Source organism: Rhipicephalus sanguineus, chromosome 10 (genome assembly GCF_013339695.2).
Source record: "Rhipicephalus sanguineus isolate Rsan-2018 chromosome 10, BIME_Rsan_1.4, whole genome shotgun sequence".
In the NCBI taxonomy this organism is placed as follows: Eukaryota; Metazoa; Arthropoda; class Arachnida; order Ixodida; family Ixodidae; genus Rhipicephalus; species Rhipicephalus sanguineus.
The window spans coordinates 6,771,752-6,785,048 of NC_051185.1; the positions used below are offsets into that span (position 1 = coordinate 6,771,752).

General features: G+C 46.4%; 2 protein-coding genes across 4 annotated transcripts in view; one reads left to right on the forward strand and one right to left on the reverse strand.

Moving 5' to 3' along the window:
• Positions 1–422: 422 nt before the first annotated feature.
• Positions 423–8,860, forward strand: LOC119406912 (transmembrane protein 68). The gene is made up of 7 exons (XM_037673692.2): positions 423–943; positions 1,236–1,407; positions 2,120–2,287; positions 4,666–4,923; positions 7,103–7,178; positions 7,247–7,310; positions 7,906–8,860. Exons 1-7 carry the CDS (start codon positions 863–865, stop codon positions 7,996–7,998), a joined length of 912 nt encoding a protein of 303 aa, XP_037529620.1. The 5' UTR covers positions 423–862; the 3' UTR covers positions 7,999–8,860.
• LOC119406910 (nuclear pore complex protein Nup153) overlaps positions 7,861–13,297 on the reverse strand; it is a 65,167-nt gene continuing 59,730 nt past the window's right edge. For all 3 annotated transcript variants that reach the window (XM_049419587.1, XM_049419586.1, XM_037673690.2), the window contains 3 exons: positions 12,563–12,735; positions 9,124–9,254; positions 7,861–8,148 (listed from right to left, as the gene is read on the reverse strand). In XM_049419587.1, the coding sequence (XP_049275544.1) occupies positions 8,046–8,148; positions 9,124–9,254; positions 12,563–12,735 (407 nt within the window). In that variant the 3' untranslated portion in view covers positions 7,861–8,045. The remainder of the gene's footprint in view (positions 8,149–9,123; positions 9,255–12,562; positions 12,736–13,297) is intronic.

Sequence of the window (13,297 nt, forward strand, 5' to 3'; positions counted from 1 at the left end):
TGACTAGTTAGTGGAAATCATGGAGAGGAGTCTTGGAGGGAGTCATCTAGCAAATTGGTTGGAGAAGTGGCGGCACCTCGTAGAGAAGGCGAGAAAGTCGCGGATATATAAAATTATAGATACGAAATGAGGTGTTTGTTGGCGTTGTATGTATCCCGCATGGTCCAGCTGGTGGCAAGCTGTGTGTGCACAATGACGTAACGTAACAGCGCTTAGCTATTTATTCGCATTAGTTACGAAACTCATCATATCGCATCGTTTCTCACCATCGCCGAGTTGTATATATAAAAAAAGCAAAAACAAATACCAACTGCATATTGTTGCGTTAGCTATGATAAAAAAATACAATTGGCTTGTGTTAATGAAACGTCCGCTTATTTATTTTCTTTTGCGTTTTACATTAGCGTGTGACGCCAATACTGCCAATATCTCTAGATTTGAGAATTTGAGCACGAGAGATAACGGGACTCCTGAGCGTTGGTTTCGCAACTGATAAGTTCAGCGTGCGTGCGCGCATTTGCAAACAAACACCGCTGCCGCTGGCATGGAAGAAACTAGTTTCCGTTGCGTTTTCCTCTTGGGTGCAAGGTCTACTGCTGCGGCAAGGAAAATGAGCACGCTATCTTAGATGATCGGATCAGACAAGAACCCGTGTTTGTTGGCCGCGCAACGAGCGGAGAGAGGTGCACGTAACCGCGGTGTCGTCGCTGGTATGCCGTGGGGGTTTGTTGCCCGCGGGTAGCATTTTTCCCCGAGGAGGAAATGCCCAGGTGAGCGGCTGCTGCTGCTGCAACCCAGGTGGTTGCCGGCGGCGGTCGCCGTTGCTTAACCGAGGCACCGCCGCGGCGTCCAGCCGATCCCCATGGAGGCGCTGAGTTTGCTGCACTGGGTCTCGGACATCGACTACTTCAACTGGCTCGTCTGGCTCTTCACACCTGTAGCAGTTGAGTGCTCCATGTTAACGCGCATGCAAATGTAGCGTTCGCATGCTGGGAAGAAAAGACCCGCGGCGTCACGCGGGGATTTTCCCGCGCGAACGAACTGCGCTTCACTTTCGCCGAGCGAACGACTGACCGCGTTCGCTTATAAGGTCGATTGCACGGATCATTCGGGTTGCTGGTCTGGTGATTTGAGCAACCACTTGGCACGTTTTTCTAAGGCATGCCTGAGCATATTTCCGGGCACCGTATGGCGTTGTCTCGGGTGGTACAAGCCGATCGCATGCTGTGCTGCAGGTGGCCTTCTTGCTCCCGACGCTCGTCATCTTGCTGCTGTACATTTCCATACTCTTCCTGCACATCTACCGCTACCGACGTCCTCTGCGAGACGCATACGCCCGCCACTTTTGGGACGGCGCGCGGTACACCCTGGCGCTCCTGTGGTCGGGCCACGGCCGCGTCTGGCACGGTGAGCAAGCCCATGCAACCACCGCACGACACGTGCGTCCAAAACAGAAAACATATATGGACCTTAAAAAGCGAAAGTCGTATATCGAGAGTCCGTCGATTACTAACATAGAATATCCACTCGCATGCATTGCACACCTCACGAATATGATGACGTTCACAATAATGCAGGCCTGTGGTGCCTTGACTTGCCTTGTCAGCATGCTCGAGCAAGGAAATGCCTGTAAATTAACCATATAAGGCCTCCATATATTTTGCTGCATCAAGTTCTTCCCATAACAGTATGAACCTCGTCTTGACTTGTATGCTTACATCTGGCTAATGAGAGCTACATTGCATGTGGTTCACTGCATCAGTGGCATGTGCACACATCTGCCCTCTTGGTTTTTAACACAACTGGAAACACATCATACTTTGGTATGTATGGGTTGTTGGCAACAAAAGTGTACGGAACACAGGAGCAGTAAACGAATTCTACAGTGTTGTATTACTTGGATTATAATCAAACAAACAAGTTCTGTCAGCACTGCTCTCTGCAATGGTCACAGTGCCCCTGCTGCCACTTCTGTTGTGAAGCAAATGGGCAAGCTAATCCCACGTTCTTTTGATGACAGGTCCGCTGTTCCAAAGCATACATGTGGCAAAGTGTAAATGATGTGCTTGAATTTACTTGCTTGAGTAGTCACCTTCGTTTGCCCCACCACTTGCTTTAGGTTATGAGGTCCAAGGAATGGAGAACATCCCAGACACTGGTGGAGCACTGATCGTCTACTACCATGGCGCATTGCCCCTCGACTATTACTACCTTCTGGCCAGCTGCCTGTTACACAAGCGTCGCCTCATCAGGGCTGTTGGCGACCGCTTCTTGTTCATGGTGCCAGGTATGTGCCAACATGACAGTGAGCCAAATGTTCAGGCTTACGTAAAAACATTACGCCGTTAGCCTCTAATATGCTAACTCCTTAAATGCTGCACTTAAAAGGCCTGTCCGCTATATGTCCTTTTGACTATAGAAAGAAGTGCTGTTGTGTGGGCAGAGAAGTCAGCTAAACTTGCCTGGTAAGAATTCCTTGAAGCAGTCAGTATCATTCTGTACTCAGGTACTGACACAAAATTTTAAAGGTGAAATAACTTGTGGGATAGATTTGTGTGGGCACAGACGCATCATCTACAAAATATCAACGGCTAATATAGCCTGAACGTATTTAAAATCAATGTTAGAAGTGCGTGTCGTACAACTGGACGCAAAACGTCCCACCTCACGACATCAACACTAACTTGGTTTTAATGTAAACAAACAACAGCCACCAGCATCACGAGTTTGTGTTGACTGCCATTGCCTCTTGTAAGCGCTTTCTCCTAGCACACCTTTTCAACGAAAAGAAGGGGCACCTTCTTTATGGACTTGCACAGGAGTACAAAGGCTGACGTCCATGCCTGGGCAGTGCATTTTTGGGGGGGTCACGCATATTTCCAACATCCCAGAAAGGAGTTGTCAACGCGGTGCTCATCTGAATGTGGTTTTGTGTGCTCACATTGCCAGCTACGTTTACATGAAAACCGTTCTGGGTCCCACCTCACTTGGTGGTCTTTGAAACCATAACTGCGACTGGGCGCTATAAAACAGTCTCCAAATAAATAACTATCGTGCGCTCGAGCAAACGAGGTTTCCTGCTGTGATAAGTGAATCGATAGCTACGTATTGCAACAGAAAAAACAAGAGGTAAAATTTTTGTGTCGGTGCTCCTTTAAGAAGTCCAGAGAAGTCCCGCCCAGATGACTAAAGTGCAGCAGCTGATTGCCTCCGCGACTAAAGTCCCGCTCATGCACTCGGCAATGTTCTCCGAAGGCGGGGTCACTGGCCGTCCAGCTCATGATGTCGGTCCAGAGTGCACACCTATTGGTTCAGGCTTGTGTGCATCTGCCTTTGAGAAGGAAGTGCTGCAAAATCCTAAAGTTGTATCTGACTATAAGTAGCCTTCTTACCGTCTTACACACCATGATTATGGCCACCTAGTGCAAATCAACATACTATAAGAGGGGGGTGAGGGGCAAGGTGAGTGCTTATCTACCTCCATCGAAATTGTGCTGACGCGTTTGTTTTGGTTGTGGCTGTGTTGCGCACTTCGAAATGAATTTAGATAGCCATGATATTTTTTATTGACAAAACATGCATGCTCTTCATTACCCTTCATGAGAACTTAACAATATCATAATGCAAAGGTTTTTACATTACATTTGAAGAATTATGCAGTGTTTGCCACAAAGAATGGCACCAAGCAACCTGGCATGCCGCAGCACTCGCAGAGCAAAAATCGCAGCCCATGTGAAACGAAACCGCCAGTAGCAGCGGTTGCGAACAGAGCGAACGGAACATTTTTTTTCGCTGCAATCACAGCATGTGAAATAGCCTTAAGTAGCCTTCGCTGCATTACGAACCATAACGCCAATTTTAGCGCTCTCACAATCTTGATAATTAAACTGGCTAGTAGTTTTGTGTTTACAGAGATCAATCTTTTTGCATCATGAGAACACTTTAATTTGTTTATTTTGAATCTGCGGTAGTTGGTCTTTCCACATTTTAGACTGTCTGCATTTAAAGGCTCATTCACACCTGCAACTAGCACCGGTTGCATGACCAAGTTAGTCGCAAATAACCACTTTGATCTACAAGCGACTGCTTTGGCTCGGTCACTCACAGCTTTAATTTTTGGTCACGCGACTGCAGTTTTGAACCTCTGAACCGATCAAGTTAGCAGGAATAAGACGTCTGCTTATTTTGCGAGGCAATGGCAGTGCAAGCAGATGTGAATTCAGTGTGGCAACTGGTACAGGTCGCAATTGTGAGTGTGACAATATGTTGCCTTGAGTCACTTCTAGTTTGCCTCTTGCAAAAACTGGTTGGTGCTAGTGGAAGGTGTGAATGAGCCTCAATTCTTAAAGGAAGAGAAGCTTAGCAACTGCGAGCTATTTCCTCTTCACGTGCATTATCTGAAGGCTGCAGGTTAGGTCTCTGCCACCGGCTAGTTGTCTTTTTGCCACTTCACTTTCTTCACATTTATGTCACCATTACTACAATACTGTTAGAGCACAAATAATGTCCCTTATATCTTTCTTGGCTTCATTGTCTGTTGGTTTTCACTAAGGCTGCATCGAACAAAGAAACAAGCCCTTTAAATTCCCTTCTTTCATCCTCTTCAGGCGAACACACCTGAGTTCCACAACTGTTCACGGCTCACAATGCAACTGCTTGACGCAGGGTTCAAGATCTTGACCGAGGTGTTCAAAGTGAGCCCAGGCACCGTGCAGAGTTGTGCCCAGGTTATGCGAGATGGCAACCTGCTTGCCATTGCCCCCGGTGGTGTGCTCGAGGCACAGTTTGGAGACGAGCGGTACCGCCTGCTCTGGAAGAAACGGCTGGGATTCGCCAAGGCGGCCATTGAGGCTCAAGTGCCCATCGTGCCCGTCTTCACAGAGAACATCCGTGAAGCTTTCCGGACAGTTGCCTTTGGCCGCGGTACTGCTTGTGCACGCAGTGTATTAAAAAGGGAATTGGAGGGCACGCTTTTGCACCCTAATTGTAGAGGAATATTTTGTCACCATTTTATTGTGCTAGCTGTGTTCCTTTTACATATAAGGACTATGAAGTACGGATTTAATGTACAGTCGTGAGCAATACGAGAGGGTACACCAAATTCATGTTTAATCAACGATGGTAATGCACCGATATGAATACGACATATTTGATTGCTAGAGATACTTTTCCGCTTCAGCCTTTAGTGTTATGAACACTTCTGCACTTGCTGGCAACGTTTAGCTGCTATGACCTTTAAAATCTAATTTCAGTGTTCCCTCTCGCTTTGCTCACAACTGTACATTTATGTTCTTTGAGCTTTCATGTCAATCAACATAAGATCACAAAGCTGGAGGCTTCAAGTGACAAGTAGTGGCTGAACAATGCCGCTCCAGCAACGTTCCTTGTCCGACCACTGCTCATCATTTGAGCTTACAGTGTGTCGTATAACTAGTATGTGTTACTTGTGGATGCAGGTGGTGTGCTGGAAGTAGAACAAACGTGGCACTCTGCCCAGTCTTCTGTGGCTAATAAGTTCATTGGCTGTCTCTCTCATGCCAGTTCACATATTCTGGCGGCCATTGCAAATGAAGTCGTGTGGCTTGCAATAATTCTGGCAAAAGCAGGCACTACAAAATGTGGCTCTGACCTCTGCAGTGTTGCTTGTTATGTATGAAACCGTATATCACACCACCAAGTGTGGCTGGGCAACCATAACGAGAATTGTGTCTGCAATAAAACCTCGTTAATGCATACCAGTTTTAAGCACACAAACTGTTGAAAAGTAGCTGCTCTGAATCCTCAACAGTCTCCAAAGAATGTATTTGCTGATCACTCAAGCCATAGTGGTATCCTGTGTTCAGTGGTTAGTGCAAACCACAATCATGTTTTGTCACGTATAGGTTAAGTGCTCCCCTCGACTCTTGGCGTGGCAGATGCCACCATATGCCCCAAAAGGTCTTATGCTGTTATACATTATGCAGATGTAACCTTACGGATAAGTATTGGAAAAGTATGGAGGCCTGGTTGTGACCACGGACAAACATACCAGTACGACTTATCACAGACAATCCCATCACGATAAAGAGTGTTCAGCCATCTGCTCAGCAGAACATGTCGCACTGCTGTCAAACTCGTCGCAGTGCTACGTCCTTGTGCGCCTCAGATGCATGCAGTTTGCGTGACTTGCAGAAACGAAACAGTCGATGCGTTTACCCAATAGGATTCTTACCACACCTGCGCGCAGTCAGGAGTAGAGCGTGTAAGAACACTTGCAGCAAACATGCTTTCATGGTACAAGTGCCACGGCACTGATGGTGTGAGCTTTGCAGGTGCTGTGCACCAATAGCTAGGGACAATTCGCTCTACCTGGCAGTATGTATAATGTTTGATTGAAAAAGTGCCAGTTTTCGCTCGGTAGCAGATCACTGAACAGACGTGCACACGTGTATGGGAAAGCCGGATGAGCTGTCAATCCACTCTTCAGCCATGTCAGCTGCTGTGTTCCCTGTCACAATATTAAAATGCTCCTTGGTGTCGCTACTGTGCACATCAAACCATTGTGCGAGCTGAAAAATTTTTTTTTCTGCACTCTGGTAAAAAAAAAAAGACCAAGACCATGTTCTGCACATTTGTCTCTTCATTTGTAGCGGCACATTGGTAGATGCACATTTGTACTTGCCGGTCACTGCATGCTGCCATTTAGTGCTGTCTCATTCAGTAGTTACTATGTCTCATTCCTGGCAGGTCCTTATGAGGTTTTACTGACGGAAACTTCACTGCTGTAAAATACTTTTCAGTCTATCAACATTCTACTAAGCTTTTCATGAGAAATACACATTTATCATGCTGCAAGGCAGGCTACTGGGTTGTTTCAGATTGGAATGAAAGTTTGAGGAAGTCAATGTTTGTTTCGTACTGCTAGCAGTCACTGAGTGAGGAAGTGTTTACAATGTTCTGGTTATGCATGGCATCTTATTCAGTGGAGACTTGCATTCAGACAGGGTCCAGAATGTCTGCATGTTGAACAATTTTATTTGCACATCTTGAATTGCAAGAGCATCAACATTGTGCTGCGGGACGGCCTCCAAATTAAAGGGGGTGTGTTCTCCCGCTGGCACAGGTCTGTTCAAGAGGCTGTATGACAAGACAAGGCTTCCCATTGTACCAATATACGGAGGGTTCCCCGTCAAATTGAGGTAAATGCCTAGCGGAATACTTCAGCTGAATTGGTGACCCTTCTCTAACTGTCACACCCACGCTGCAGGACCATCATTGGGCCTCCCATTCCATTTGACCCGAACGTGTCTCCCCAGGAGCTCGCCCACAAGGTGAGTGGCCCAATGCGTTGGCTAGACAGAGAGTGGTGAGCAAACTGGGACTACAGTTCACTGCATCTTTCACAGTGTGCATGCTCAACCTGCAATTGCATGCACACTTCCGCGTTGAGGGTTCCTAACATTCAAATAAAACAACTTAAGCTACTCCAACAGTTCTGGGAAATTCTGGTGCAAACTTCAAATAAAAATTATCTACACTAGACTGTACAGAGATAGCAGAGTATTCAATGCATTCATCTCCAAGCACTGCTCTCGCATTCTTTCGCCCCCAAATTTTCACAACTTGTTAACTTAACAACAGTACTAGAATTTCCCGTCATGTTGGAAGTTGTCGCAGTAACATAAAATGCATCAAATCCCACAGCTACGCAAACAAGTGGAGGTGGTAGATGAGCACCACACTGTGTAAACAGGGATATAAGTTAAACCGGCTTAGCTTGTGGACAAGTAATATGCCAATACACCTTTTTTTTTTTACCTGGCCAATTGTGTGGCAATTTTTAGTACCTTAAGGTTTCGTACTGGCACAGTGCAAAGCCGTTTCCACTTTTTTACACTGTCATCCCCCACATGCCAAATCTTGCAGGCAGCCAGTGCCGTGGAGGCCCTCATACAGCAGCACCAGGAGATACCAGGCAGCATAGTGCGGGCCCTGGCACAGCGCTTCAACAGGACCTGAGGGCACACATAATGCATGTGGCGGCAGCAGCCAGAGACAGTCCAGAGCTACCGCGGCGTGGGCTTTCGTCGAATGGCCTTGCGAATGCGACGCTGCTGCGTAGTGCCGCTGCTGCCACTGGTGGCGTTGAACGGGTTCTCGGAATCCGGCCTGCATGGGCCAGGGACCAACCAACACACAACATCGTCAACGAAGATACACTCCAGTTTTAGGGAGGCAGCGCTAATGCTGCCTGATAGGAAGATGCGGCAAGTGGGTCGGGCCTGCTGCTCTCCCTAGTCTGCATGCCAAGCTCGGGCAATGAGTGCAAGCCCTACGAACAATGCGGAAAGCTCTAAAGAGGTACATCGAAAGCACTATCTTCTTAAGTTTTCCTAGGCAATGTATTGTACACTCTGAGAAAAGCAGTTCTGATAGCCAGCGAGCACAGTCCACTCATGAATGTGGAGCATTCAATAAAACATCCAGCTCGCATTCAGTGATTTTCTGTCTGCTACACTGTCTGCTACGTAACTTAGTGTGCCGAGTGAGTCTGACGTGTGGTAAGGGTAGCACTGTACAATGCCACAGTGTCCAGGGCATCCAAGTAAGGCAGAAGTTCAGGAGAAGATGAAAGCTTGAAGAGATGAAAAATTCTTGAACACGGGGTGTCGCTGGAGCCAACATTTCGACAAGTGGTCTTTTCAACAGGCAGCCTTGAAGAAGACAAGACCACCTGCTGAAATGTTGGCTCCAGCAACACCTAGTGTTCAAAAATTTTTCAGTGTCTAGGTAGTCACGGAACCTCCTGCCATACTTGTTCCCACGTATAAACCTGTGATAGCTCATGTAATGAAAATAAAGGTTCACACAGTTTGTGGAGCATGATGTTGCGAAAATTCTATGTAGGTTATGAGAAACATCGTAGCAGAACACACCACCTGGGATTCTTTCACTCGAACTTCGAAGTACACAAACATATCTGCATACTGCCTCCAAACAAAATGCAGCCCACCCCCGTAGCTTAGAACCAAACCCACACAATGTACCACGTGCATTGTGGATACAGGAAAGAGCCCGAAATGATGAGCACGACCACTCCTAGATTTGTTAGTGAAGGGTGCTTACTAAAAAAATGAAGCTTACCCGGGGAAAAGTGGCGAGGGTGACATTCCAAACTGCATGGGGGGAGTCTGGCCAAACGGGGCCCCGAAAGGTTCAAGGGCTGGCTGCTGCTGCTGTGGCTGCTGCTGCAGAGGCGTGGCTGGTTGGCTGGGCTGCACCATTGAAGCGAAAATGCATGAGTGAAAGCTGTGAGGATTCGCAACTCTTTTGTGTCCTCTCGATGCATAACTCTCGTCATGAAATGTGACTTCCCCTAAGCACATACAGTGACAAAATTCTGTGCAATTGTATTGTAATAGGCTGCAAGCATTGCTTTAATGGATTTCTATCGTTGGGTACAACTTTAGAAGGCAGCAGAATTTCTTGTTCAAATGCAGATGAATATGAGCTTGCACACTATAGGCTGACATTTGTGAGTTTGTTTTACACAGTTTTGTACTAACAGGCAAAATAATTACTAAAGCAAAACTTTGGTTTGGGCAAGCTGGTTCATCGTCGAACTTGTTTGGGGCAGCGCTAAGGAACACATGGACAAAGACACACACCGCCCGTGGCGTCTACTATGTGTCTTTGTCCGTCTGTTCCTTAGCGCTGCCCCAAACAAGTTCGATAATTACTAAAGGTGTGCTTCTGTTTTGCTCAATTTATGAAGCAGGCCTCAAACAAATGCTCCCACACACTACCAGTCTGCTCAACATCCATAAACACACCAACAAAGCAGTGTTGTGGAGAGCGCCTCCATTCCAATTCCATTCTGGGGAATTAGAACTTGCCGCAGTTCCATTCCTTTCAATTCCTCGGAATGAAAAACTTAGCTCATGGAATGGCCGGGCAGTTCAATTCCATTCCTGTAATTCCTCAACGTAGCAAAGGCATCTTGATAGTTTTATCAAGTTAAGAGTGAACGCCCCATAAAGCCGATGTCATCAGATGCATTAAGAACTGCAAAAGTATGCAAAACACGTTACCTAGGTCGAGGGATACTAGCCTGGTGACATATCTCGAGCAGTACAACCACCCTACTAATTCCCATAAGGGCAGTTTTCCCACTACCTATAGTATTTGCATGGTCAGCATGTTAGAACAATATATATATATATATATATATATATATATATATATATATATATATATATATATATATATATATATATATATATATACAGTAAAAGCTTGTTAATTTGACTCTCGTTAATTCGGAAAATCGTTTAATTCGGACACGTCATCTGGCGAGGCTCGAAAACGAAAAAAGAACAATTCAGAACAAAAGTGAAGCTGAAACGCAGCATCGCCATGGACATCAATTATCGACTTGGCTTGACTTGAGACTGATTGAACGCCTTTTCATTGCGTGTGGGTTTGGCAGTGCCGTTTTGTTGCTTTGTTCCCATTGGTGTGCTGCATCGTTGAACGCCGTTTTTATCGAGGAACGATTCAGTACGGCTCCATTAGCTTGATCGTTGCTGGTGCTTTTGTGCTGACTTCTCGTGTGAACGCACTCTCCGCCGATAGCAACGCCGGCGAAGCGGCCCAAGTACGAGCCCAAGGACTTCACCACCAAAATACAAGTTTTGCGTGCCCTGAAAAATGGGCTCTCCCGACAAGTTGTTCCTGTGCCATGACGTCGGCAAACAATAAGACGTGAGTCTCCCGAGCAGTTAGCATTCTTGCGTACGTGTGGCAGAACACGCTTGCGCACGCCATTGCCAACTGTTTCAGGCACAGTGGCTTTGTTGTACCAGACTGCAGCGATGCCGCAGTGGCCGAAGTGTCGCCGGACGACGGTGCCGATGACGGGCAGGATTTCGGAAGTGTTATGCCTGATGCAGTGACACTCGACGATTATATCAGCATTGATGATGGCGTTGCCACTGCCGGCTCTCTGACTGATGAGCAAATCGTCAAGGAAGTGATGCATGGCGACGAATCTGAGAACAAAGAGCCTGAAGAGGAGCAGCCACACCATGAGCCACACAAGCCCCCTCGTACTGTGAAGGAAGCCACAGAAGCCCTAGTCGTCCTTGAAGAATTTTGTTTTGGCACTGCAGACAGCATGCGAGCTGCTGAGCACCTTGAACGGCTCAGAAAAATTGTGTCCGCATGAATTTCTGCTCGAAAACACACACGCATCCGTGGTTACTTTGTTAAGTAAAGGTATGTTGAAAAAACTCTTGCATTTATTGTGTTTATTTCGACCATTCGATAATTCGGTTAATTCGGACATTTTTTCCGGTCCCTAGAAATCCGAATTAATGAGCTTTTACTGTATATATAAATTCTAAATGGCTTAGCCATCTTGCTTTTGCGGAGGCTGGAAGCTTTCTTTACTCAAGGTTGGCGAGTAGAGTAGAGACTTTGCACTGTTAATGAGTAGACTTGGAGCTAAGTGGTCAGTGTTGGACAGAGTTGCGGAAGAAGGCACTGGCTTCCCTTTTCCTTCGAACCTTTTTGTAGTGCTACCTACTCATTATTTCACTCTGTCTCGGATTTTATAAAACACGGCAATGATTCTTGCTAAAAATAATGGAATTTTCAAAATCATACAGAAAAAAATGTTTTGACCACCACTGACAAGGAGAACAGAGAGATGGCTGATTGCCTTGGATTCATGCGCTTCCTACATTCAGGAGAAAGGGGTCTCGTATATCTTGTCAATACGAGGCAGGGGAGGGGGGAGGGTGTCCGAGACCCCCCGGCAGAGGTGACTTTAAGCACTGCCAGCAACACTTGAACTTCAGTGGTTGGACCATGATATTGCAACTCAGGATTCTGCTTGTCTTCAGTAGCAGTGGATGAACAAGGAGTGTTGTTTTAGCCAGGATAGCTAGCTTGACGAAGTACCCTTGCCAAAATGCTAGCTAGAGCAACATTCCTCATTCATTTTGATGAATGAGAAAGTATACAATCACTGCATACTGCCAGTTCTAATATATGGTGCTGAAACATAGAGGATAACAAAGCGACTAGAGAAAAAGTTAACGACCATGCCATGTGCAATGGAACAAAAAAAAAAAAAGATAGCAGTAACATTAAAGAGCAGAACTGGTCAGGGGACAAACGGGTAGCAGATATGCTAGCTGACATCAAGCGAAAGAAATGGACCTGGGCTGGCCACGTAATGTGCAAGACAGACAACCGGCGGACAGTAAGAGCAAAAGAATGGTTACCAAGGGATGGAAAACGCAGAGAGACAGATAGAGCGGTAAAATTAAGAAGTTCGCAGGGATAAAATCAGGGGAAAGGCCTTCACCCTGCTGTGGACTAAAACAGGCTGAGGGTGGTGATGAAGCCTCCATGATCCAGCAAACTTCTTTACAGCCTTGGAGTACCGTTCCTTATTATGCCTAGTTTTTTTTAATGTTTTACTTTAAGATCTCCTCTGCATCTGATAGCTTGCACCTGCTACAGCCCAATAATGTATAAACTGTCTATCAGGCATGCCTAACAAGGACACAGTCACCTGAGCTCCAAAGCGGAAGACGCCACCCGAGGTTGGGCCAGTGCTGCCAAACTGGAAGGTCACTGGCGGTGCAGCTGTTGGTGGCCGAAAAATGAACGACGGTTGGGTAGGGACAGTCGCTGCAGGCAGCCCAAATCCAGTACTGGGTGTCGGCTGTTGGCAACCAAAGCCACCTGGCAAAAGCAACAAAAACCAACAATAGAGAGTTATAGTTTGTCTACAAACTTCCAGGTGCTTGCAGATTACCAGGTTACTGAGGCATAAATGCATGGAGGAAGAAAAAAAGCTAAAAACATCACATTACAACCTTCAAGCCTAATAATGAAAAAAAAAAATACAAAGAAGAAAAAGGACCACACACAACAAGAAAACGGTAGTTTCTGTAACTGCCTCTCTTTGGTGGTAGTGCCATCTGTTCTACAAGCAAGCAACTGTACTATTCCCTCTGGGCTGGGGCAATGTCACGCATGCCATAAAATCACAAGAGGCCAAATACAGCCAGTGAGGAACCTAGATACTCTAATGTGTCACAGTAGCACTCCTTGAATGCCATGCGGCTGTTGCCCACTATCTATGCACCCAATAAATGAGAATATGCATTCTTGTCAAAGGGGTACTGACACCGATTTTCGAAGGTGGGTTTACTCTGCCATACAAATCTCCCGTATAGATGATTTTACGCCAGACATATGGGCGCGGCGCCAGCTTGGGCTAACAGCCCAATGTTTTAAAATA

Bases quoted from the DNA above. Each gene is read 5' to 3' on its own strand.
- LOC119406912 (XM_037673692.2), top strand. From the start codon at position 863: ATGGAGGCGCTGAGTTTGCTGCACTGGGTCTCGGACATCGACTACTTC. The intron at 944-1,235 runs GTTGAGTGCTCC...GCTGTGCTGCAG, and splicing joins GGCTCTTCACACCTGTAGCA to GTGGCCTTCTTGCTCCCGAC. The intron at 1,408-2,119 runs GTGAGCAAGCCC...CACTTGCTTTAG, and splicing joins CCACGGCCGCGTCTGGCACG to GTTATGAGGTCCAAGGAATG.